General features: G+C 37.7%; 1 protein-coding gene across 1 annotated transcript in view; it reads right to left on the reverse strand.

Moving 5' to 3' along the window:
* The window catches only part of ttn.1 (titin, tandem duplicate 1), a 147,315-nt gene extending 127,343 nt beyond the window's left edge, over positions 1 to 19,972 (reverse strand). Inside the window, exons 1-33 of the mRNA XM_053626264.1 lie at positions 19,493 to 19,972; positions 17,023 to 17,126; positions 16,691 to 16,894; positions 16,321 to 16,608; positions 16,134 to 16,213; positions 15,574 to 15,794; positions 15,179 to 15,437; positions 11,403 to 11,468; positions 11,061 to 11,319; positions 10,880 to 10,955; positions 9,296 to 9,514; positions 9,055 to 9,197; positions 8,744 to 8,934; positions 8,428 to 8,658; positions 8,091 to 8,332; positions 7,600 to 7,808; positions 7,330 to 7,494; positions 7,058 to 7,226; positions 5,233 to 6,929; positions 4,825 to 5,106; positions 4,402 to 4,668; positions 4,016 to 4,288; positions 3,656 to 3,919; positions 3,295 to 3,555; positions 2,885 to 3,145; positions 2,532 to 2,795; positions 2,195 to 2,455; positions 1,844 to 2,104; positions 1,495 to 1,755; positions 1,265 to 1,406; positions 983 to 1,151; positions 658 to 889; positions 78 to 362 (exon numbers count right to left, since the gene is read on the reverse strand). Coding sequence (XP_053482239.1) covers positions 78 to 362; positions 658 to 889; positions 983 to 1,151; positions 1,265 to 1,406; positions 1,495 to 1,755; positions 1,844 to 2,104; positions 2,195 to 2,455; positions 2,532 to 2,795; positions 2,885 to 3,145; positions 3,295 to 3,555; positions 3,656 to 3,919; positions 4,016 to 4,288; positions 4,402 to 4,668; positions 4,825 to 5,106; positions 5,233 to 6,929; positions 7,058 to 7,226; positions 7,330 to 7,494; positions 7,600 to 7,808; positions 8,091 to 8,332; positions 8,428 to 8,658; positions 8,744 to 8,934; positions 9,055 to 9,197; positions 9,296 to 9,514; positions 10,880 to 10,955; positions 11,061 to 11,319; positions 11,403 to 11,468; positions 15,179 to 15,437; positions 15,574 to 15,794; positions 16,134 to 16,213; positions 16,321 to 16,608; positions 16,691 to 16,894; positions 17,023 to 17,113 — 8,293 coding nt within the window. The 5' untranslated portion in view covers positions 17,114 to 17,126; positions 19,493 to 19,972. The remainder of the gene's footprint in view (positions 1 to 77; positions 363 to 657; positions 890 to 982; positions 1,152 to 1,264; positions 1,407 to 1,494; positions 1,756 to 1,843; positions 2,105 to 2,194; positions 2,456 to 2,531; positions 2,796 to 2,884; positions 3,146 to 3,294; positions 3,556 to 3,655; positions 3,920 to 4,015; positions 4,289 to 4,401; positions 4,669 to 4,824; positions 5,107 to 5,232; positions 6,930 to 7,057; positions 7,227 to 7,329; positions 7,495 to 7,599; positions 7,809 to 8,090; positions 8,333 to 8,427; positions 8,659 to 8,743; positions 8,935 to 9,054; positions 9,198 to 9,295; positions 9,515 to 10,879; positions 10,956 to 11,060; positions 11,320 to 11,402; positions 11,469 to 15,178; positions 15,438 to 15,573; positions 15,795 to 16,133; positions 16,214 to 16,320; positions 16,609 to 16,690; positions 16,895 to 17,022; positions 17,127 to 19,492) is intronic.
* Between the last annotated feature and the right edge of the window lie 1,914 nt (positions 19,973 to 21,886).

The raw sequence follows: 21,886 nt of genomic DNA on the forward strand, positions 1-21,886 counted from the left end.
ATAGCTCTGAGCCAACGCTATCGTTTTATCAATTGACATATAAAAATGACTTTCATATTTTTTCCCCTCAAGCATACCTTCTACATTGAGTACAGCTGAGCTGGTGGCCTGACCAAAGCCATTTCTGGCTTCACAAGTGTACTGAGCTGCATCCTCTGGGAAGACTTCAATGAGAAGTAGAGTGTGTTCATTTCCTTCTCTCTGGAACTTACACTTAAATCCAGAAGATAGTGCCTGAGAGTTCTTATACCAGGAGACCTGGGGCTGAGGGATACCAGTCACTTCCACAGAGAAGCGTGCAGGTTTGCCAGCCTCCACAGACAAAGGCTCCATATGCCTGATGATCTGAGGAGGCTCAGGAACTGAATTGTATTTAAAAAGGTAATTAAGACAACTAGGAAGAGATAATGCTATCTAAACACAACTCATTATGATTTTTATAATAATGCAAAGTCTTTCAATTGACTATATTAAACTAATGTGCAGCAAAGAACTGCACCATATTTCACCACTGACAAGCACACGATATGGAATTAAACAGCTTTAGTAATTACTTTATAACATTTGAATAAGTATAATTGGCAAAACGAAAGCAAAGATTTGAGATGCTATGTATGACTAAACAATAATTGGATGAGCTGGTGGTAAAACACTCACTGTTGACATGCAGATTCACTGTGCTCCTGTTCTTCCCAGCAATAAAAGTGTATTCCCCAGCATCACTCTGGTAAGTTTCAGCAATCGTCAAGCGATGCACCATTCTGATAGCCACATAGTTGAAACGCTTCTCTTGAGAGAATTGGATCTCAACACCATTTCTCAGCCAGCGACCTTCGATTTCATCCTCACTGACTTCAAACTCTAAAGTGGCTCTTTGCTTCTCAACCACCTATATTGTGAAGAAAAAGTTATCAAATGGGCATGCAAGTTTTCATCCGTTGGCTATTACATTAGGTGTAAGTAATAATAATGTGAGACTTACCGTTATTTCCTTCTCAGCCGGCTCAGAGATGTGAACATCCTTGCCCTCTACTGTGAGGTGAGCCGTGGATATGCTTGACCCAGCAACCACAGAGTATTCGCCAGCATCAGACATGCGAATGCTCTGGATCATCAAATGCTGAAGGTATTTGTCTGTTGTAGCTTTAAACCTAAATATTTCAAATTGTACCATTGAAAGCAACATTTATTATATAACTGTATCATATGTTACCTAATGTGTGTATGGTATTGTGGAAAATAAAATACATTTCAGTTACAATACCTGTCAGATAATTCAAGTTCCTGTCCATCTTTTATCCATGTGACTTGAACATTAGGCTCAGAGAGCTCACATTCAAAGACGGCCTTTTTCTTCTCAGTGACTTTGATATCTTTTATGTGTTTCATAAACTCAATGACACGAGCTAAGAAGCATAAAAAGTGCATCATCACGCGGAAACAAAAAGGACGATAACCTAAATTGGCTATGCCAATTAGAATTTTAGAACTTACCCTCAACGAACAGCTTTGCTGATGTCTGAGCAGATCCTGCCGCAAACGTGTACTCTGCACTATCCCCAAAGTGCACATTGCGGATGGTGAGAGAGTGAGTAAACTGTCTTGAACGAGTCTGGCATCTGTCAGTGGATCTAATCTCTACACCATTTTTCAGCCATTTGTGGGTGATGCCCTCATAATTAACAGTCACTTCAAATGTAATGGTGTCCTTCTCTTGAGCGCTTAGGTCTTTAAGCATGGAGGTGATCTGAATGGCTGAAAGATTTTAAAAAAAGGTGCAGGTAGGTTATATTCGCATCATAAAGCAACAAACACGCATACAGAAAACTCTAAACTGACTTACGGCTAACAGTCAGGGTGGCTGAGACACCATCGTTTCCACAGACAAATGTGTACTCTGCAGCATCATCTGTGCTAGCGTTCATGATCTTCAGTTGGTGAAGCTTGCCCTGCACCACTATTCCGAACTTCTCACTCATTTCAATCTCAACTCCATTTTTCAGCCAGGTGGACGGGACATTAAAATGCGAAACCTCACATTCGAATGTGGCCACCTGAGTCTCTGGAATCTCAACATTCTTCAAGGGCTTTGTGACCCTCAAAGCTAAATAAATGGTAAAATGGACATTGTTATGCAACTTGTATACTAATACCTGGGGATGCCTACTTTACAGAATGTAAAACGTTTACGTACATTCAACATGTAGGTGTGCACTGCACTGCAAATGTCCAATGACAGCAATGTATTCTCCTGCCATGCTTTCTTCCACACCTTGAATAACCAGCTTGTGGGCTTTTCTTTCTGAGAGCATCTTAATATTAGAGCTTGGCTTGAGTTCTTGGTTCTTGAACATCCACTTAACTGGAATGTCATCATGTGATAGGCTCAGCTCAAATGAAGCAGTGCCACCCATCAGTGATTTTACATCCTTAGGCTTCATCACAACTTTGATACCTACAAGAGAGATTAAAAATTAAACGAACAGTCAATGGACACATTTCTATCAAAGCATCAATGGACGAATACTTACTCTCAACATTGAGTCTTGAATTAGCAGAGAGCTTTCCGAGTTTAAATCCATAAACAGCTTCATCCTGGGTGTTACAATTTTTAATTTTCAAGGCGTGAACCATTCCGTCTACTGTGATTTCATATTTATCACTTGGTAGGATTTCGACTCCGTTCTTGATCCACTGGGATCCTATCACATCCAAATGAGTGAGTTCAAGGCTGAACACGGCCTCTTGTGTCTCAACGACAGTTTGGTTCTTCATGGTCTTTTTGATCTTAACAGCTATAAAATGGCAGTTAATTATTAATAACCAGAAGACAAACACAAACTAATTCAACCAGAATAAAGTATATAGTAACACTTGAATGTACCTTCAACCTTCAGGTTGGCAGAAGTCTTAGAATTTGCAACTTGGTATGTATACTCTCCAATATCCTGTGGTCTGGTGATATCAATGACAAGGCTTCTTACAGTACCGTTCTGTTCACTCCTGACATTGTAACTGAAGTCAACAGGTTGTCCATTCTTAAGCCATTTTCCCTCGGCAGATGTGCTGGCAACTTCACACTCTAACACAGCTGTCTGGGACTCCGCTACTGTCAAATCACAAAGTGGTCTGCTTATGGCACCACCTAGAGGGGGAAAAAAAACACCAAGAAATCATATTATTTTTACCACTAAAATTACTGTATGTGAATATAATGTAAACAGTTGCAACATAGCTAAAGACATAGCTCACAAATGGCCTTTAATACCAAATATTAAAAGAATATTTGTATACCTGAAACAATAAGCTTTGCACTAGATGTCTTCTCGCCAGCAGCAAAGACGTACTCTCCCTCCTCATCCTTCATGGCATAAAGGACAGTGAGACTATAGTGGGTACCTTTGCTCTCAATTTTGTACTTGGGGCCAGCCTTTAGAGGTTGATTCTTAAATGTCCAGAGAGCATCAATTCCAGAATGAGACACTTCAACCTCAAATGTGACATTCTGAGTCTCTGTACAAACACAGTCCTCCATGTGCTTTACAATGCTGACCTCTGAAAACCAAGAATATGATGTGATTTTATTATTCATTTATTTATAGATGGCATAACATTATTATTATTATAATTTTTTTTACATCTATGCAGAACATACTTTGAACTGTCAGTTTGCATGTCGAATCAACACGACCAACAACAATCTTATATTGTCCTTCATCAGAAGCATAGGTCCTGTTCAACACTAGACGTTGTTTTGAACCTTTTGCGACCATTTGTACTCTGTCGTTGGGTATTACCAGTTTGTCGTTATGATACCATTTTACTGAGCTCACATCAGCTGCGGTAATCTTGGCCTCAAAAACAGACTTTGTACCCTCTACTGAAGAAAAGTCCTTTAATGGTGTCAAAAAGTCAATAGCTGTAAAGAAATAAAGATTATATTTATACACTCAAATATTCCCATATTACATGAAACAATTATGTAGAACCACCAGGAACTGCTTGTGTAATTTACCTTGAACAGTAAGCTTTCCTGTTGTGGAAATGTCTTGGTTGGGGACAATGAAGGAGTACATTCCAGTATCATCTTTATTAGCATCTTCAATTAGAAGCTTATAGTTTAGTTTGTCAACTACAATATGAACTCTATCTGTGGCAGAGATGGCCTGACCATTCTTCATCCAAGTTCCCTCCACATTTTCCTGAGAGAATCGTACTTCCAGCTGGGCAATATCCCCCTCACATATTGTCAAGTCAGACAGGCCTTGCATCAGTGTAACTGGACGCACTAAAGTGAACGGAAAATTTGACTGTTATGAAAAATACAGAGACTGAAACCCTTTAAAAATTTTTTTTTAAATATAGTTATTAATCTCTTGGTCCCCTTTCAAGAATACTCACATTTCATCTTCAGGGATGCACTTGTCTTCAGATCACCCACTTTAAAAGTGTATTTGCCTTGGTCCTCTTTTGTCACATCTTTAACAGATAGGCCATGTCGACCACGACGAGAGGACACAACATATTTAAGGCTAGGAGTTATCTCTTTATTCTCAAAGTACCAAGTGCCTTCAGCATCTTCACGGGACACTTCACACTCAAACTCCCCTGCATATGACTCTGGTACTTCTGTATTCTCAAGGTTCTTCACAATTTCAAGTGGTGCACCTATGTGACAATTAAAATAAATCAGCATTACAACAATATAGAAAACTACCAATTTAATGGCCCAAAACATTAGATGTGTAGGAAATGGGGTTTACTATGCTGAAATGCGATTGCATATATAACTTTATATAGTTAATTTCTGATTAATACCATTACCTTCAACATAAAGTCTTGCAGTTGTTCTTATGTGGTCATCATCGGTGATTACACAGCTGTATTCTGCTTCATCACTCATGTTGATGGTAAGTACAGACATGAAATGCACCTTTCTGTCAGAGTGCATCCTGTACTTGTCTCCAGAGAAAATCTCTGCATTGTTCTTCAGCCATTTGACCTTCACAAAAGGCTCATTGGTCTCACATTCAAAGGTCACCATGGTGTCCTTTTCTTTGGCGCTTTGATCTTCTAGTATTTGAGTAAATGATATAACTTGTTTTGCTGAAATAAATAAAAGAGGCAATCATGTAGGGGATAATAACATAGAAATAAAAATAAATAAATTTAAAAAGTGGAGGAAATATTACAAATATTTCAGGCATTCTAGATTTACTACTAAACAATTACCATGAATCAGTAAGAATGCATGGCTTGAGGTCTCCCCTGCAATGTTCATGGCTTTGACCATGATACTAGCAGAATCTTCAGTGGACACATCTCTAATGACCAGTTCACAGACATGGTCTTCAGGCCAGTACCAATAAATTCGGTCTGATTTTTCCAGCAAAACTCCATTCTTGAACCACTGACATTCTGGATCTGGTTTACCAATAACTCTGCAGTGGAAGCGGACTTCATCGCCTTGGGCAACTGTCTGACTCTGAATACGTTCCAGAATTTTTGGAGCTTCCATACTGGGTGAAAGTACTATTTTATCTGGTTTGATTTTGGGAATGGTGAGTTTATGCTCCTCTTCTTCCCTTTTCTTTTCAGCCTCAGCTAGTTCTTTGGTATGATGAAGGAGTTCATCTTTTCTCTTCCTGAGCATATCTTCATAGGACTCATCTCTCTTACGGGACTTTAGTTCAACTGCAGTAATTGCTTCATAGTAGCCTTCCTGGGTCCTGCGTTTAAATTTGCTTCTCAGCTCTTCAGATTCCTCTGTTAATTTCTCGTGGATTACCCTCTCTGCTTTTCTCAGCTTCACCACCTCTTTTGACTCTTGGGAGGTGTCTGAGGACTTCTCAGGTTTAATAACTTCAAAGGACACTCTGCCGTGCTCTTGAACAGTTGTAGGAGGCTTAATTTCTGGGGCCCGACGCAGAACTGCTCGGAAATCCTCCCGCTGTTGAATCTCAAACTTCACAACATGTTCGACTGCACCTTCAGGGTTTTCTGCCAATACCTTGACATCTCCTGAATCATAAGACTTGCAGTCCACAATCTCAAGGTAGTGAATGCCATCATACAGTAGCCTGAATCTTTTGCTCTTGCGAATAAGCTGTCCATTCATATACCAGTTGACTTTTGGAGTTGGGTATCCAGTTACTCTGCAACGGAATTTAGCAGTTTCCCCCTCCAGTACTCTAATGGGCTCTGGAAGCAAGACAATCTCAGGCTTAGTTTTCTCTGTTGTTTCATCGCCAGTAACTCCAGTAGGACCTCCCTCATGAGCAATGCGCTCTAATTCATCTAATCTCGGTCCCCTCCTACCCTCAGGCAACTGACTTTCCTCAACAAGGCTCTTCTCATCTTTCACAATCAGGGTGGCTGAGGTCTGGTCAACACCAAATTTGTTGGTAGCTCTGCATGTGACGACACCACTGTCTCTGGCATAAGCAGCTTCATAGTCAAGACTGCAGTAACCAAACTCATTGACCATACGTAGTCTGTTAGCAGCTTCCAGGGGCTTGCCATCATGCAGCCACTCAACAATCATTGTGGGATCACCAATAGGGGTGAGTCTGCAGTCAAAATGTACAGGACCAAACTGCTTTAGTCTAACAGATGTCAGTTTCTTTTTGAACTGAGGCTTCTGCTGCTTCTCCTTGTCGTAAAGGTCACCCTCCTCCCATTGTTCCTGACCATAGCGGAGATGCAGTGGCTCTAGCTCTGGTGCAGCAATTTCCTTAGCTTTGTAAGTTCCCTTAGGAATAATGAGTCTTCTTTCTGGCTGAGGTCCCACTGCCTCCACTTCAACATTGACTTTGCAGCGAGTGGTATCTCGGCCAGCTTTGTTAATAGCTGTAGCTGTATACCATGCAGTATCAGAGCCAGAACTCTGGGAGATCTTGAAAGAAGCCTCCCCCTTGCCACCCTCAATTCTAGAAACAAGCACAATTTAAAATGTTAAGATTGATAATGGTCAAAGCAATGGTCATAACCAAGGAGTACTTTGCCATATATTTCTTTATTGTTTGTGGTACTATGTATTGCTACAGAAAATACTCACCTGATAGTTGGATGCTTTTGTGGGCTGATGATATCACTGTTCTTCAGCCAAACAATGTCAGGAAGGGGAGAGCCGATTGCTTTAACAGCCAATTCAACCAAGCTACCTTCTTTAACACTAATGTTTTTCAGCTTCTCAACAAACTGGGGTCTCACCAAGTTTTCTTTAGCTAAAAAAAATTATACAAAGAAAGTAATAGTGTATTTTAATATTTTCAAAGGTTTGAAAAGGTAGACACATTTCTAAAGGTAGACACATTAAAAAGAACAGACCTTCTACAGTGAGAGTCATAGAAACCGAGGTTTTCCCAGCTCTGTTTTGAGCAACAACTGTCCATTCTCCAGAGTCATGAGGCATAGCAGGAACCACAATCAATGACTGAGTTCCATCTTCCTTCACCACAATCTTGTGGGTGTAGTCATTCACCACTTGTTGTCCTGATTAAAAGAAAAACACATTTAGCTCTCTATTCAAAATACAAATTTAGAGTGTCAAGTGTGTCTAACTCAGTTCAGCAACTTTAGGGTCTTTATACAACATACCATTGTGGAACCAGTAAGTTTCAGGCATGGGCCTTCCTACAACTTTCAGATCAAATCTTGCAGTTTGTCCCTCAGAGCACTTAAAAGAAGATGGCTTTGTGACAAATACAGGCTTATAAAGCCTTTCAAGTTGGGCTTCATCAGTCTCATCCAGTCTGCGAGCAGGTGAGCGTCCAGGAGAACGACTGCTAGAGCGTGGCGACTTGGATCTGAATTGTATCAAAACCAGAATTCCTCATTGAGAATGACATGACATGCATAAGTCTATATCACTCTATATACTATGTATTTGGGAAGCTCTGATCACATCTTTACTTTTATTATTATTTCTGATATTGTTTACAGTTTGCATTTATTTTTTTTTTCTAGTTTTGTATCTATTCCAGTTACAATTTTGGAATTTTAATATTATTTAAAAACATTTTTTTTTGCTTTAAAACAACTGCTTTTTGCACAACAACAGCATTTTATAGTCACCCAATGGACCATACCTGATTCTCTGAGCTGTTTCAGGTTGACGGTACCGTGGCTGTACAACTGTATCAGCTAATTCCACATGCAGCTTGCCAGAGCTGACAGCATTACCCTTCATGTTGCTAATCAGAGCAGTGTAGATTCCCTCATCCTCTGGCAGAACCACAGGTAGACGTAGACTGGCTCTGCCATCTTTAAGAACCTCGATTTGATAATGGTCTCCATGTCTTATGCGTTTGCCATCTTTATACCACGCAATCTGCAAATTAGAATATATGCTTAGTATATAAATAAGATTTGTTTTTTAATTAGGAGATGCATATATTTTCAGATAGTGGCAGTGGAGTTTCTTACCTTAGGAAGTGGCGTTCCTGTCATTTTAAAGTGCAATGTAGCACTCATTCCTTCCCTGAGCTTGTAATTTTTCACTGGAGTGCTAAAAACTGGGGATACACACTCATGCTCAGAAATGGTCATGTCCATCTGCTCCCCATCTTCAGCCAACAATTTTTGGTAAGTCATTTTAAGAAGATGACACTCAATCTCATACATGAACCTCTGCTCAACAGAAGATATTTGGAACTCCTGTGAAATGACAGCATCATTAGATCTGGATATAATAATCAAGAAAATTGAAATGGGATGGCTCTTTGTAAAACATTTTACAAACCTGCTCAGAGGTGAAGGACTGCACCATTTGAGTTTGCTTAGCCATCTTCCTCTGAATGATTAATTGCTGTTTTTCAAGTTCATTTCTAAATACAGGTGGAACATCTCCGACTTTGGGCTCCAGTCTCACTGCTGTTGTCACTTCAGTCTTATATGCAACTTCATGTTCTTTTATGTATGCTTCATATGCCTCTGTAAAAGGCATTGTAAAAATTCTGATATATAATAATATAATATTCAAGATTATTTATTTGCGTTTGTGTGTGTGTGTGTGTGTGTGTGTGTAGCAGCATAATGGTCAGTATGACCAACCTTCATTAAGCAGTATAGCTGATGCAGATGCCTCTCCAAGCTTGTTCCTGGCAAACACTGTGTATTCTCCAGCATCATCAGGAAATGCCATGGAAATCTCCAATTTGCATTGACCTGTTTCTTTATTGTAAGCAGCTCTATATCTGATAGATGAAACGAATAAACTAAATGTTAATATGCATTCTTCAAATACTCCATGTTACTGCCATTTTCATACCAAGATCATTGCTTTTAAAAATACCTGTATCCAGTAGTGAGTGGAATGCCACTCTTTTTCCAGTAGATGTGAGGTTTGGGACTTCCTCCAATCTGGCATTCAAAGATAACACTACCACCTTCCACCAGTTTCTGCACTGCGGGCTTCGTCACAAAGAACGGAGCCATAGCTGCTCCAGTGTCCACAGATTCAGATACAGCACTGACTTCTGACCTGGTCTCTTGTCTGGCTCCAGCTGCAATCCTGGGAAGATGTTTTGATAATGAATTAGAATGCATTACATGTTTTTTGTACATCAGCATGGGTGGACACCACTAGCTCAACAACCAGTGAAAGAAACACTCTAATTCCAATTGCGTTTTGCACAAGAAAACTCTTCATTTGATATCATTGTTCAAACTCAATACGCCTAAGTTGGTTCATATACTTTTTGACCTTGATGCCATAGCACATGCTACAATTTACCAAATCCCATCACTGAGCAAAGCAAAGATGTGGTCTGAAATGTGGTCTGTGGTAGGAACTGTTTTTACTAGGCATACTATTTAGCTCAAATGGACAGGGGAGCATTTTATATTAAATGCAGTGAAGAAGACTGTAACCTGTAAACTTTACAAAGCAGAGCTTGTGTAGCACGGAAGCATGAGTGATGCACAAGCACAAACCTATGTTGATATCCAAAATGCTCCACTGTCTGCAAGGGGTTGGGGAAACTGGTGCGAGTTGCTTAAAAGATTGAGTTTAATACCAGTTTACTGTCAGTTCAGTATATACTGTATTTGCGCACTTGCAGTGTAAATACTGTCGTTTATTATAGCGGAAGTGATGTATTACTAACGAGGCCGTGTTGCTCCTCAGTCGCAGTGTAGACGCGGTGATACACAGTGGGAGCGCAAGTAAGATCTTTAATGTGTAATTAAAACAGTATGATCAAAGTAAACACAAGTAAAATAATATGTCTAAAGGCAGTGAGTCACAGAAACCACAAGGTGCAGTGAAACTGAGATTTTATTATTAATTTAGGGCTGTAGTTTAATTATCGGTGCTCTTTTGTGCATCCATTAAAATAAGGCATAAATATTTATACACAATATAAGCATATATAATATAAGCATGTATAATTGGACAAACAGTTGTGTTAATGTAAAGTATTATAATTGTATAAGTTTTATTTAAGAGTGTTTATATTTGTAACACTCAGTTTGTGGATTTTATTTTAAATAAACGAAAACATTGTATTGAAAGCTCCCCCCCCCCCCCAATCCGATTTAATCGAAAAACATTTTGGACGATTAATCGATTATGAAAATAATTGCAGCCCTAGTTGTTAGTTGCAGCCCTACTCAGCTCATAGCAAAAAAGTTAGTCAAAGACTTTCTGCCTTTTTATTAAGAATGCAAACATGATGCTTCATCACCAGAGACATGGATAATGGATGGAGACATAAGACATGTCACTGATAATTGTACTTTTGATTTAGATTACATTTTGGCTAGCCTGGTAGACTAACTAATGAATTTTTGATTTGTCCATCACTGATAAAGCACAAAACAGTTAAAAGAATTAAACATCACAAGAGCAACTTAGACAAGGACATGGCACACTCACTGTCTTTCTTGCATAGACACTTCAACATGTTCAGAAATAGCTGTCAAATCCTCCCGACTCTCAATTTCCTCAGAGACTGTGAAAAAATTATTAAAATAAATAAATAAATCTATTTTCACAAAAACTCTTGCATGATGCATGTATTCGGTACACTGTAACCCCGTAAGCATGTTATTCTTACCTTGCACAAGCAGGTAGCAGGAAGTGCTGATAGTTCCAGCCTCATTTGTTGCAGTGCAAGTGAAACGTCCACTATCCTCGGCAAAAGCCTCACGGATCACTAAACGTGCATATCCTTGCTCATATGTGATCTGGAAGTCAATGGAGCTCTCAATCCTGTAGTCCTCTCTGAACCACATAATGCCCGGTGTGGGGTGGCCTGAGATCTGGCACTCCAGAGTCACAGACTCTCCCTCAATAACAGTCAGGTTCTTCAAGCCCTGAATAACAGGAATGGGATTTTAGTTTTAAAACACTGTGGAAAGTCAACCTGTTGAAAAATCCATTGAAATTAAATACTTACTGCCATAACTGTTGGTGGCATCACTTGCACTTGTGTATGTGAAGGGATCATTGCAGCCTCCACAGCCTGTAAAATATTTAGTGCAATCAGAGCCTCTCTTTTAGCCCATGATACAGATTATGGAATGACAAAAAAGGAAGCAACAAAGTATTATTTATCACAATTTAATGAAAACAAAGGAAAAGTGCTATTGAAACATGCAGATGTGGAGCATAATGGAGCTGTGAGGCAAGAGATTACTCAAATGAAGATTTGCTGACACCCACGTCCACACAATGAATGCAAATGATGTGTCTCTAAAACCCCTCTAAAACTGAGTGTCACAAATTGACTAATATCTGCACATAGCATACCTAAGCGAGGACTGTGGAATTATTCTCCTTTCCATTAGCTTGCACATTGAAAGCTGAACACACTTGATGCTTTGAGCAGAAACAGTAGAGAATATTGTTTTATAGAATATCCCAATAGCAGATTGCCACTATGAATTAAAGTGATAAAAATGCATTTGCCTAATACTGGTTCTTAACATGATGTCTGTGCAGCCTTAGGGGTCTGTGATTATCAATGTTTTTTATAATTAATTTTGAGCTTTTATAGTTATTTGGCTGTTTGACTGGTCATTTAAATTAAATAGGTTTAATCTAAACCTCAATAACTCAAAAACAGTAAGCTTTAAATAACGTCAACTTGAGCAACTCTAATGTGTGCTTTTAGTATATAATAATATATACAAATAAAACAATAATAAGGATAATAAAGGAATAAAATAAATAGACAAAATATTATTGTACACATTTGAATAATTTACTGAGCAGGTCCATGGAACTTATTTCACAGCTAAATGGGTCCTTGAATGCAAAAGGTTTGAGAAGTTCTGGTCTAAAACACACTAATAATATACTATTTCCTGTTTAAATTTAACAGCTACAGGAGATTTTCGGCTGTATAGTTTTGGATGAATTACAAATCTTTAGTTATTTTGCAAAAAAGTACATTTTCAAATATTGGTGCAATGCTGTCCAAAGTACAAATGTTTCCTGATATGATTAAAAAAAAAAAAAGTGAGAAAAAACATAATAACCAATCCATGCTTAATGTCAAACCAAAGTGACAATATGTAAAAATACAGGGAGCCAACAAGGTGAAAGCAGTGTATGACTGTGATGCACTTTGGGCAAAATTTCCAAGTGTAACAGTGACAGCAAGGTGCTTGTACCACACATTAGCTCTCTACCTCCTCCAGACTAGCCCAAGTTTCATACTTAGGGCTGGTGTCCTGTGCCGTTTGTCCTGCTAGAGCACCATTGAGATAACTGTGATCATTTTCATTAACAGCCTCTTCTTCTGGAATCATTAAGGCCGGATTGTCCTCAACATCTGATATCATCTATATTTTCCAAACATTTGTATTGTATTAAAATGACTCAACTTCTAATATGAATTAAATTATATAAACTGAACACAAAGCAGTGTACCTCCACATCATCCTCAGTTAGAGTAGAATTAACAGTGGTCAACTCTTTGAAAATATTGGCCATGCTTTCAACACTGCTTCCAGTATCATCCCATTGTTCAATACTGTTTTCAGTATCAGGTGCACCAGTAACAGAGTCTGCAAATTCACTCTCACTGCTAGCTTCATCAGCAACAATGTCATTATATTCACAGATGTTTTCAACACTGTTGTCCCTAAAGTCATTTTTTGCAGAATCATCCATTGCCTACATACATACATACATATATATATGAGAGGGGGGGGGGGGGGGGGACGACAAAATTTAATAGAACCATTAAGATTCAGTTCAATTTAGTTTTATGTGTATAGCACTTAACAATAACCAATTTCATAAAGCAGCTTTAGAGAAATCCAGATGTAGATATAGATCCTTAATGAACAAGCCAGAGGCGACAATGGAAAGAAAAACCCTCCTGAGGCGACATGATAAAGAAACCAGGAAAGGAGCCAGAAGCAAAAAGTAACCCATCCTTTTACGAATGACACCGGATAATGAGATCATTTTTCTTCCACAATTGTATGCGATAAAGTCAAACAATACTAAGTGTGCTGAAAGGATGTTCAGTGTGAGCATCATCATCTTTATAATGACAGCAGCAATTCTTAAGAACAAGTCTACAGTATCCAGGTGAGATTAAGCACTGTAGAAAGACTTGGCGTGAGTCTTGGGTATAAAAACATAAAGACTCCTTTTACAATTTTCCAGCCCACATTGAAAACTGTACAACCCAGCATTTCAAATATAAGTGCAGCTCATGGCAAGCCTCAGATCAGCACACTGTCAACGTGTGTGCAGATAGCATGAAGTACTCCACCTAACCCTAATATTCTGTTTGGCTCCTTTATGTGCTTTGCTAAATGTATCAAACAGACATTAAAAAAAAAAAAAAACATGTTTCAAAGTCATATTTAGATTCCCACAATGATGTTCTGGTGTAATTTGATGCAGACAAAATAATTTCAGGAGAGATCAGTATTTGTTATGACTCGAAAGTCGTACATCTTTGCGGGTATCCAGAGATCATGATTGTATTGTTTTGCTGATTTCTTTGATTTAGCACCGCACATTGTCCCTCCCTCCTGTGTTCCGAACCTTTTCCTATGTAAACACTGGCTGTATAATTGCTCCGCTGTTTATTGTAAATATTTGTTACTTGTTTTTGTACTATTACCTGTAAATACTTGTAAAATTCTTTTTTTTTTTTTTTTTAAATACAGAACCAAAACGTATTCTGGAAGCTTTCTCATTCATCATTTCTACACCTCATAACTCAATAGTGGTGATTTTTCTTTATTCCCTTTATATTGCTTAAATTTATTTACTTTATTTTACTTTATATTAAAAAAAATATATATGTTATGTCCCTTATACCCCTGGACATAAAAAGAGGGATGTAACATATTTTTTATTTTGTATAAAGTAAAATAAACTAAACACATTTAAGCAGGGAATAAAGGAAAAGGGCTTATAGGTAGTGTGGCAGCACATTAATAATTTGTACTTTTTCAAAAGCTTGCCTCCTTGTTTTCTATCGGCTCACGTTTCCAAAATGTTTATTCAGTGAAAAGAAAAGAAAAAAAAAAAAAACTAACTAACTGCACCAGGCAACTTTTGTTCATGATAAATTTTATTTCATTATTATTTGGTCTGACCATTAATGGCATGATACAACCTAACAATAAATGTTGCAGCTGAAAACAATTGGTCTGTTTTTGTCAGTTCGTTCATCTTCAGTAAGTGATTTATTAGAATTCTGTGTTTTTGAATTCTTTAAAAAACTGGACTTTCCGACTTCATGAGAAAGAGTTTTAGGAGGTAGATAACTGATAATTATTTGTATATTTATGCTTAGTAAACAATGAAGTTCACAGAATGATCAGAAGCAGAGACGACTTCGCTGTCTCCTCTTGAAAAGCAAAATGCTGATTAGACCTGTTTGCCTCTACAATGGACAATTCAATATTTTAACAGCACAGCTGCTAACACTGAGCCTGGTCCACAGTTGCTACCGCAGTATCAACAGCAAAAAGTTGAGTTCAAACAAACACAAACACTCCCATATAACCTACAGAGACTAAGCGCCATCATAGCCACATCATATCATCAGTATATGTGTGTTTTCTATTCTATTAGCTGTAGTTTGTTTCTTTGCCTTTGATAGCTCATTCTTTAGCAACACAGGTACTACCCAGCTGCACATCAGGGGTTTTACCACTAGAGGCTGCAAATGTTCAACTGTAGGAAAAACAATCTCACCTCTTTGATAATAGCGCCACTGATCTGTTGCTGCATGGCAAAAGAGCCCTCCCACTGTTCCTTTTGGGCGTGTGTGGAAAAGGACTGGACATATGTGGGTCCAGTAGACATGGTAGTGTAGCTGGACTCTGCTACATATCCTTCCTGCTTCCATGGAGGCAAAACATCAGCAGCCTGTGTGACATACTTGCGCGTGGTTAATGGAGACTTCACAGGTCTGATAGGGGACACAGACACTCTTGAAGTTGGAGAACCAGGTCTAAAAGAAAGAAAACAAAGCATGTTTCAAACAGAAACTAAACAATGATTTTATTTTTTTTAATTATACACTTTAATGAGACTTTAAGGACCATCTTGCTGGATAAGGTCCTTTAGAAAAAAGAAAAGCACTTTACCTCACAGGTGTGGGCGTTGGAGCCTTAACATGTCTTACAGGGGAAGGTGACTGGTGGCGAGCAGCTGTAACCTTTGAAACCGCTGTAGCTGGCGGTGGGGATATTGAGGTTGGTTTTCCAGGAGCACGAGGGGGTGTCTTGTGAGCCAAATGCTGAATCTCAACACCTCCTTCCGTTTGCATTTGTGTCATGGCTGATGACTCAAAATGAGCTTCCTCTTTCTATTAATTAAATACAAGGCTGGATTATTCTCTAATCTTTTGTTTTGTTTTGTTTTGTTTTTTTTAGGACGATAACATTTAGAAGTGATGATCTGTAAATTAATTTCACAATTTTTGTCATGTCCATTGAATTGAAACTAGTGTGAGTGCTATTGGAGGATAATCATATAGTAGCATATTATTTTGCACTGGGTTAGTACTGCGTCCTGGTTAGAATACAATGTGATTCAAGTGCATATTCAAGCAAATTCAGAGCATAAAATCAAATGTAATTTATTATTATTATTATTATTATTATTATTATTATTCAAATACAGCATATGTTTGGATTCCAATTACCTTTTCCACCTTGGTCTGTGAAATCTGAGAGGTTGAAACAACTGTCTTGGTCTTCTTAGCAGGCACTGCAACTTCTTCGCCTGAAATAACGCATTGTAAAGTATACTGTACCACACTGATTTACTATTAACAAGTAAATTGCAGATAAATGCTTAATGATTTAAATAAAACATGTTGATAAATTTACCTTGAACCAGTAGTTCGGCAGTTGAAGTGGCACGTCCACTGCTGTTAGAGGCAATAACTGAGTATGTACCAGAGTCTTCAGGAAAAGCCTCAGTAATCAAAAAACTGTAAAGGTCTCCATCTTGAACAATCTGAAAGTCAGCGGAGCTCTGAATCTCAGCTCCCTCTCTGTAGAACTTCACCACAGGTGTAGGGATTCCTGTCACACGAACGTCCAGTCTCACTTGTCTTCCTTGTCTCACAGTCATGCTTTGTAGTCTCTGAATAAAGGTCGGTGGCGCAGTTTCCACTGTGGAGAAAAGGCAGGTTCAGTACTTACTTGTTAACTTAGGACATGCTATTTATCAATATCCATAGATTAAATTAGTCACCTGTAACCAGGAGTTCAGCAGTGCTAGTGGCTTGTCCAGCGCCATTGGTGGCTCTCACAGAAAACCTTCCGCTGTGTGCGGCTGTCACGGCGGGGATCCTCAGAACAGCGCGGCCTTCGCTGAACGAGATCTGAGCGCCGGGCAGAGCGGCAGCAGAAAGAACCTGGCCATCACGAAACCAGCTCACCTCAGGAACTGGATTACCTGAAAGGAACAGAGAATGTAATATAACACTAAGGGAATTGATAACTATGTACTATGTCATGGCTCAGCTTATAAACAGTCCATCAGGAAAGAAAGAAAGATGCTCAGGATGTGGCATTTATACTTACCACTAACTTGAACTTCGAATGTTGCGGCACTACCCTCAAGTGCCACAACACTCTGAAGCGGCTGTGTAAACGTTGGCGCCTGGGTTGTCATAATGGTAGGCACCCTGGAAAATACAAGAATGAGGCAGTAATAACTTTAAACTTCAATCCATTTAAGGTCAAAACATTTATTTCGTAAAACACAAAAAAACACAGTGTTGATATTTATTTTTTCTACATGACAATATGAATTATAGATGAGCTATTTTTAGCTGCTGAGAAATTTAACTGACTAATCACTGGGTGTCGTTCCTTCTACCATGCTGCACCTGGCTCTGAGCAGCCTGTCATCTGAGAGACTAGTGGCTCCAAAAGGTCTGTATGTCGATTCACACACCTAACTGACAGCATACAGACATCTAAGTGCAACTGCCAGCTGTGATTTCAACCTTTGAAACACATTACCTATCCAGATGCAAATACGTAAGGGCTCATAATTAAGAAAGGCATAAAAAGTATTCACACTCAGAGAAATCAAGCAGGAACAGCCTAGTATGACATGGCCTTCTCCATGATTAGGCCACACACATCGCATTTCATTTATTTACATGCTTTTATCCAAAACAACTAACAAGTTAGATAGTATACAATTCAAGCATCCAGCTTTTTAAGAATATGGTAGTGACCCAAGAGCTGAACTTTCTCTCAAATTACCCAAAAGAAAATGCGAGATATACAGTAATCATTATATATTATACACCAATGATTATACAACAATGACCTATACCATACAAATGCTCTAAGTTTTGGTTACAGTTTTATTACAAGACTACAAGACAGAAGTTGCCACTGTTAAAGTAAACAGGGTACAATCTTAAAGTGACATCTGTTGTGTGAACCCCTGTTAACCTTTGTTAACATAATAGCTTGTTTTACTCAAATCTGGTCAATGTATATTTGCTCCCCCTGGGACTAAAATACAAATATTGCACACAAAATAAAATTATTTAAGATTCAGTATACTATTGACATCAAATTTTATTATTTAAAATGTCAATTTTTGAGAACAAAGAGAAGCATTAATGCTCATTAGCACCCCCTAACAACTTTTTAAATTTCACAGCAAATAAGACCAGCACCAAATTTAAGTAAGGTCACCAGGCTGCAAATATACCCTGTTCTATATTAAGCTGTAATACAATATCTCTACATGTACATTTATTAACTATCAGCTCAACTAGACACTTCTGATCAAATAGACAAAGCTGTTTAATATAAACACATGGGATTTTATTTTCTCTATTTCCTTTATCAGTCAGTTTCTCAACATTATAGAACAATTTTCTACAATACCTATAAGATCAACAGAGTTCCTAATAATAGGTGATATAGTTAAGATAAAGCAGAGAAAAACATACAATAAACCTATTTATTTATTCCAAATAGGTTATAAGCATTTCTGCAGCTGTTGTAAAACATATCACTCCTGTAAAAAAAAAAAAACCAATTAAGTAATTAGTAAAAGAGTTGCTGTTATGTTGAACAATTAACAATTATACTACATGTTCTGTTCACAATTTCTTATGGCAGGGGCCTATTAAACCTTATTAGGTCGCCAAAATTTTATTTATTACTCAGAAATATCTGAAAACCTACATTTTCTCTTAATAACAGGAAATAACCAAGTTTAAAATAATAACCGAATGAATCAATTAGTTCAGTTGAAATGGAGGATACAAAATTATACTCAAAGCCATCTTCTTTAAAAAAAAAAAAACATTACAGTTATTTAGCTCCCTTAATACAATATCACTAACACTGCACTACAATCAAATATTATTGTCAACCATCAGAAATAAACAGCAACAATTTCATTCCAACTATTTAAAAGAAACTAATTATTTCTTTAAAAAATTTACACTATTTATCAGTCACCATTTGATTTGGGTCAACAGGTGAAGTCCAAGCTCATCTCCCAACATATATGTTTGAAATTGTACATGATAAACAAACACAAATGATTTTTAAAAACATAAACCTAAAGTTCACATTAAACTGTAAGGTTATATATAATGATTGATGTCCTGTTAGTCAGAAATGGCAATCTCCAAAAATAATCAGTCGGTTTGCTTGATTGACAGTCACCATGTGGCACATAGCTGGAGGTGCAACTGATAGCCCTGCTGCCGATTCCCTTAAAAAGACATCGCGGCCAAGCTGGGACACCACTCTAATGCTATCACAGGCTATTCTTGGCTTTTCTCAAATCATCGCACCATATAATAACCTTGAACTTTTAAAATCAGGTAATTCTTTGCTGAAACATTTATATATAAAAAAAACAATTGCAGCATCCTGTTGAGCCCCTGAAACACCATATAAAACTACTAAAGGCAATTCTGTAATATAGTATAAATGTGAAGGTAACATGCATGATCAAACAGTAAAAGACAGTAAATAAATATCTGTCCATGGAGTAAATGCAACTTACTTGGATTTATAAGGGTGCCTATAACTGATGGGACTGTGCCCAGAAGGCTACTGCCTCAGCAACAATCCTTTTATCCAGTATGTTTCCAGAATATCCAAGGTGAGAACAGTTGAACCTCAAAACGACCCCCAAAAACAAAACTACACAGGGGTAAAGACCGTGTAGTTTTGCTTTTCCCTTGCAATCCCTACACCCGAGGCAAGGCTGGGAATGCTCCAACTGCTCAGGAGTGCTAATACGCTACTTTTAGTTTATATACCTCTAGCCTAGCCTGCAATGTCACTTCACAGCCACTCCCCATTCATCCCCTTCACTCAAGGAATCATGGGAGATTGATGCATATTATACAACCTTATATTTGCCTCTCAGTGTTCCCCACTCTTTGTCTACAGAAGTTCATAATAACATGATATTCCACTGGCATGCTCAGAATACTCTATACACTCATTTTGATGATTTGCAACTGTTAAATGTTATGTTTATGCCCCCCTTTTTTTTTTTTTTTAAACACCATGCTGTTTAGCCAGGCCCTCATGGCAAGCATTAACCTGTCGATGACCAAATGGAGCAAGTGGCTGTCCCTGTCACTCAAACAGAAGGCAACCCCCCATAGGAGGGGTCAGCTGTAATGAGTACAGAATACCTAACTTGCTTTGTTGTTTAGATCCTGTTTGTTTGTTTATTTATATCAAAGATGTGATCCTTAACTAATGACACAAATACATACAAATAATATTACACTAATCGCACTATACAATATAAAACTAAGCAATATACATTTTATTAAGTTATTAGTTGACGTTCCATGGCATCACATTACTAGTCTACCAGTAAAATAAAATTATTAAATTAATTCAGGTTAGGGAAGTAAAGTGATGTTGCAATGCCTTGCTACTATCCAAAATATAGCTTAAAAAGACTTCAATTTTATGCACTTGATTAATCATTCAGGTTTTGGAGTTGATAGACTAGTACAAGCTTCCCAATCTGTTTCCTAAGGCCACCTTGCACTGCACATTTGTTTAATTTATTTTTCTTTACTGCTGTGAAGCAGCATTGGTCTTTTGACCAATTTTATTCTTTTCCAGTGGTCAAAAGAAAGAGAAAGAAAGAAAGAAAGAAAGAAAGAAAGAAAGAAAGAATTACTCCAGCTGATGGTACAACTTTTAGGTTTTAATCCAGATGTTTGTTTCCATTATAATTACAATAAATTTAATAACTTCTTAGTCAGTTTATTTCACTAGGATATCAAGCATCAAGCTGCATCTCTACTTCAAGCAGCAATGGACAACATAATAGAGTGGTTGAATCATTCCTGCCTGATACTGAATGTCTCTAAAACAGTTTGTATGCATTTTTCTATTAAAAAGAATGATATTATTCTGCTGGTTATTATAGCGAAAGGTCAATGAGGTGTGATTATCGATAAAAATGTAACATTGTCACATTTATCATACTATGTCGTGACCTGATCTAGTAGTACTGCTATGAAACCTCTGTATATACTTTATAAGCAGACACAAAAGGTACTAGATTAAAAAAAAAATGAATTTGTATCACTCCTGTAAAATTATCTTGTAACTTTTGATTTTAATATTGCCAAATGTAACACTAGCATATAAAAGTTTACATGTTCTTGCCCCACCTCCCCTCAAAAAACTTTAGTGCATAATACATGCTACAGTGATGACTAGGTCAGCAACTAGAGGTGAGTGTTATATTAAATACAGACCAACAACATTTGCCAGGTCAGCTTTTTCAGTTAAAGCAGAATACTGGAACTCACTGCTGACAGCCATTAGAGAATGTGGCACCTTAAAAACCTTTAAATCAGGTGTCAAATAATGGCTGAAGGAAAAACAATCATGTGAGCATTAGATAGTTATTGTAATTCGTGGTTGTTAAAGGTGTAAGCAGAGGGAAGTTGTTGGATATGTTGATTTAATTGTAAAATGACATGTACATGTAAATATGATATTCTTAATGGTCATTTAGTTGTTTTTATTTTATGTATAATATTGCATGCAGGTAATATGATTGTATAATGCTGAATGGACACTGCTCTATAGGCTACTGTTGTAACTGCTGCCCAGGGACTAATGTTGAAAAGACAGTTACAAGACATATATCGTGAATTGTCCCTGTACTAAATAAATAAATAAACAAAATATTTTACACTACTAGTCAGTTCTAAGGTTTAGAAATTGGATTTAAGTAAAAAAAATTTGAAACATATGTTCACCAACCATTTGATTTGGAATTTAACTATAGTATTACTATAAGATGGACCCTGTGCCAGTCCATCACAGGGCACAATCACATACACACACCCATTCATACACTATGGACACGCCAATCAGCCTACCATACATGTCTTTGGACTAGGGAGAAAAC

The sequence above is a fragment of the Ictalurus furcatus genome, chromosome 6 (genome assembly GCF_023375685.1).
Source record: "Ictalurus furcatus strain D&B chromosome 6, Billie_1.0, whole genome shotgun sequence".
NCBI lineage: Eukaryota > Metazoa > Chordata > Actinopteri > Siluriformes > Ictaluridae > Ictalurus > Ictalurus furcatus.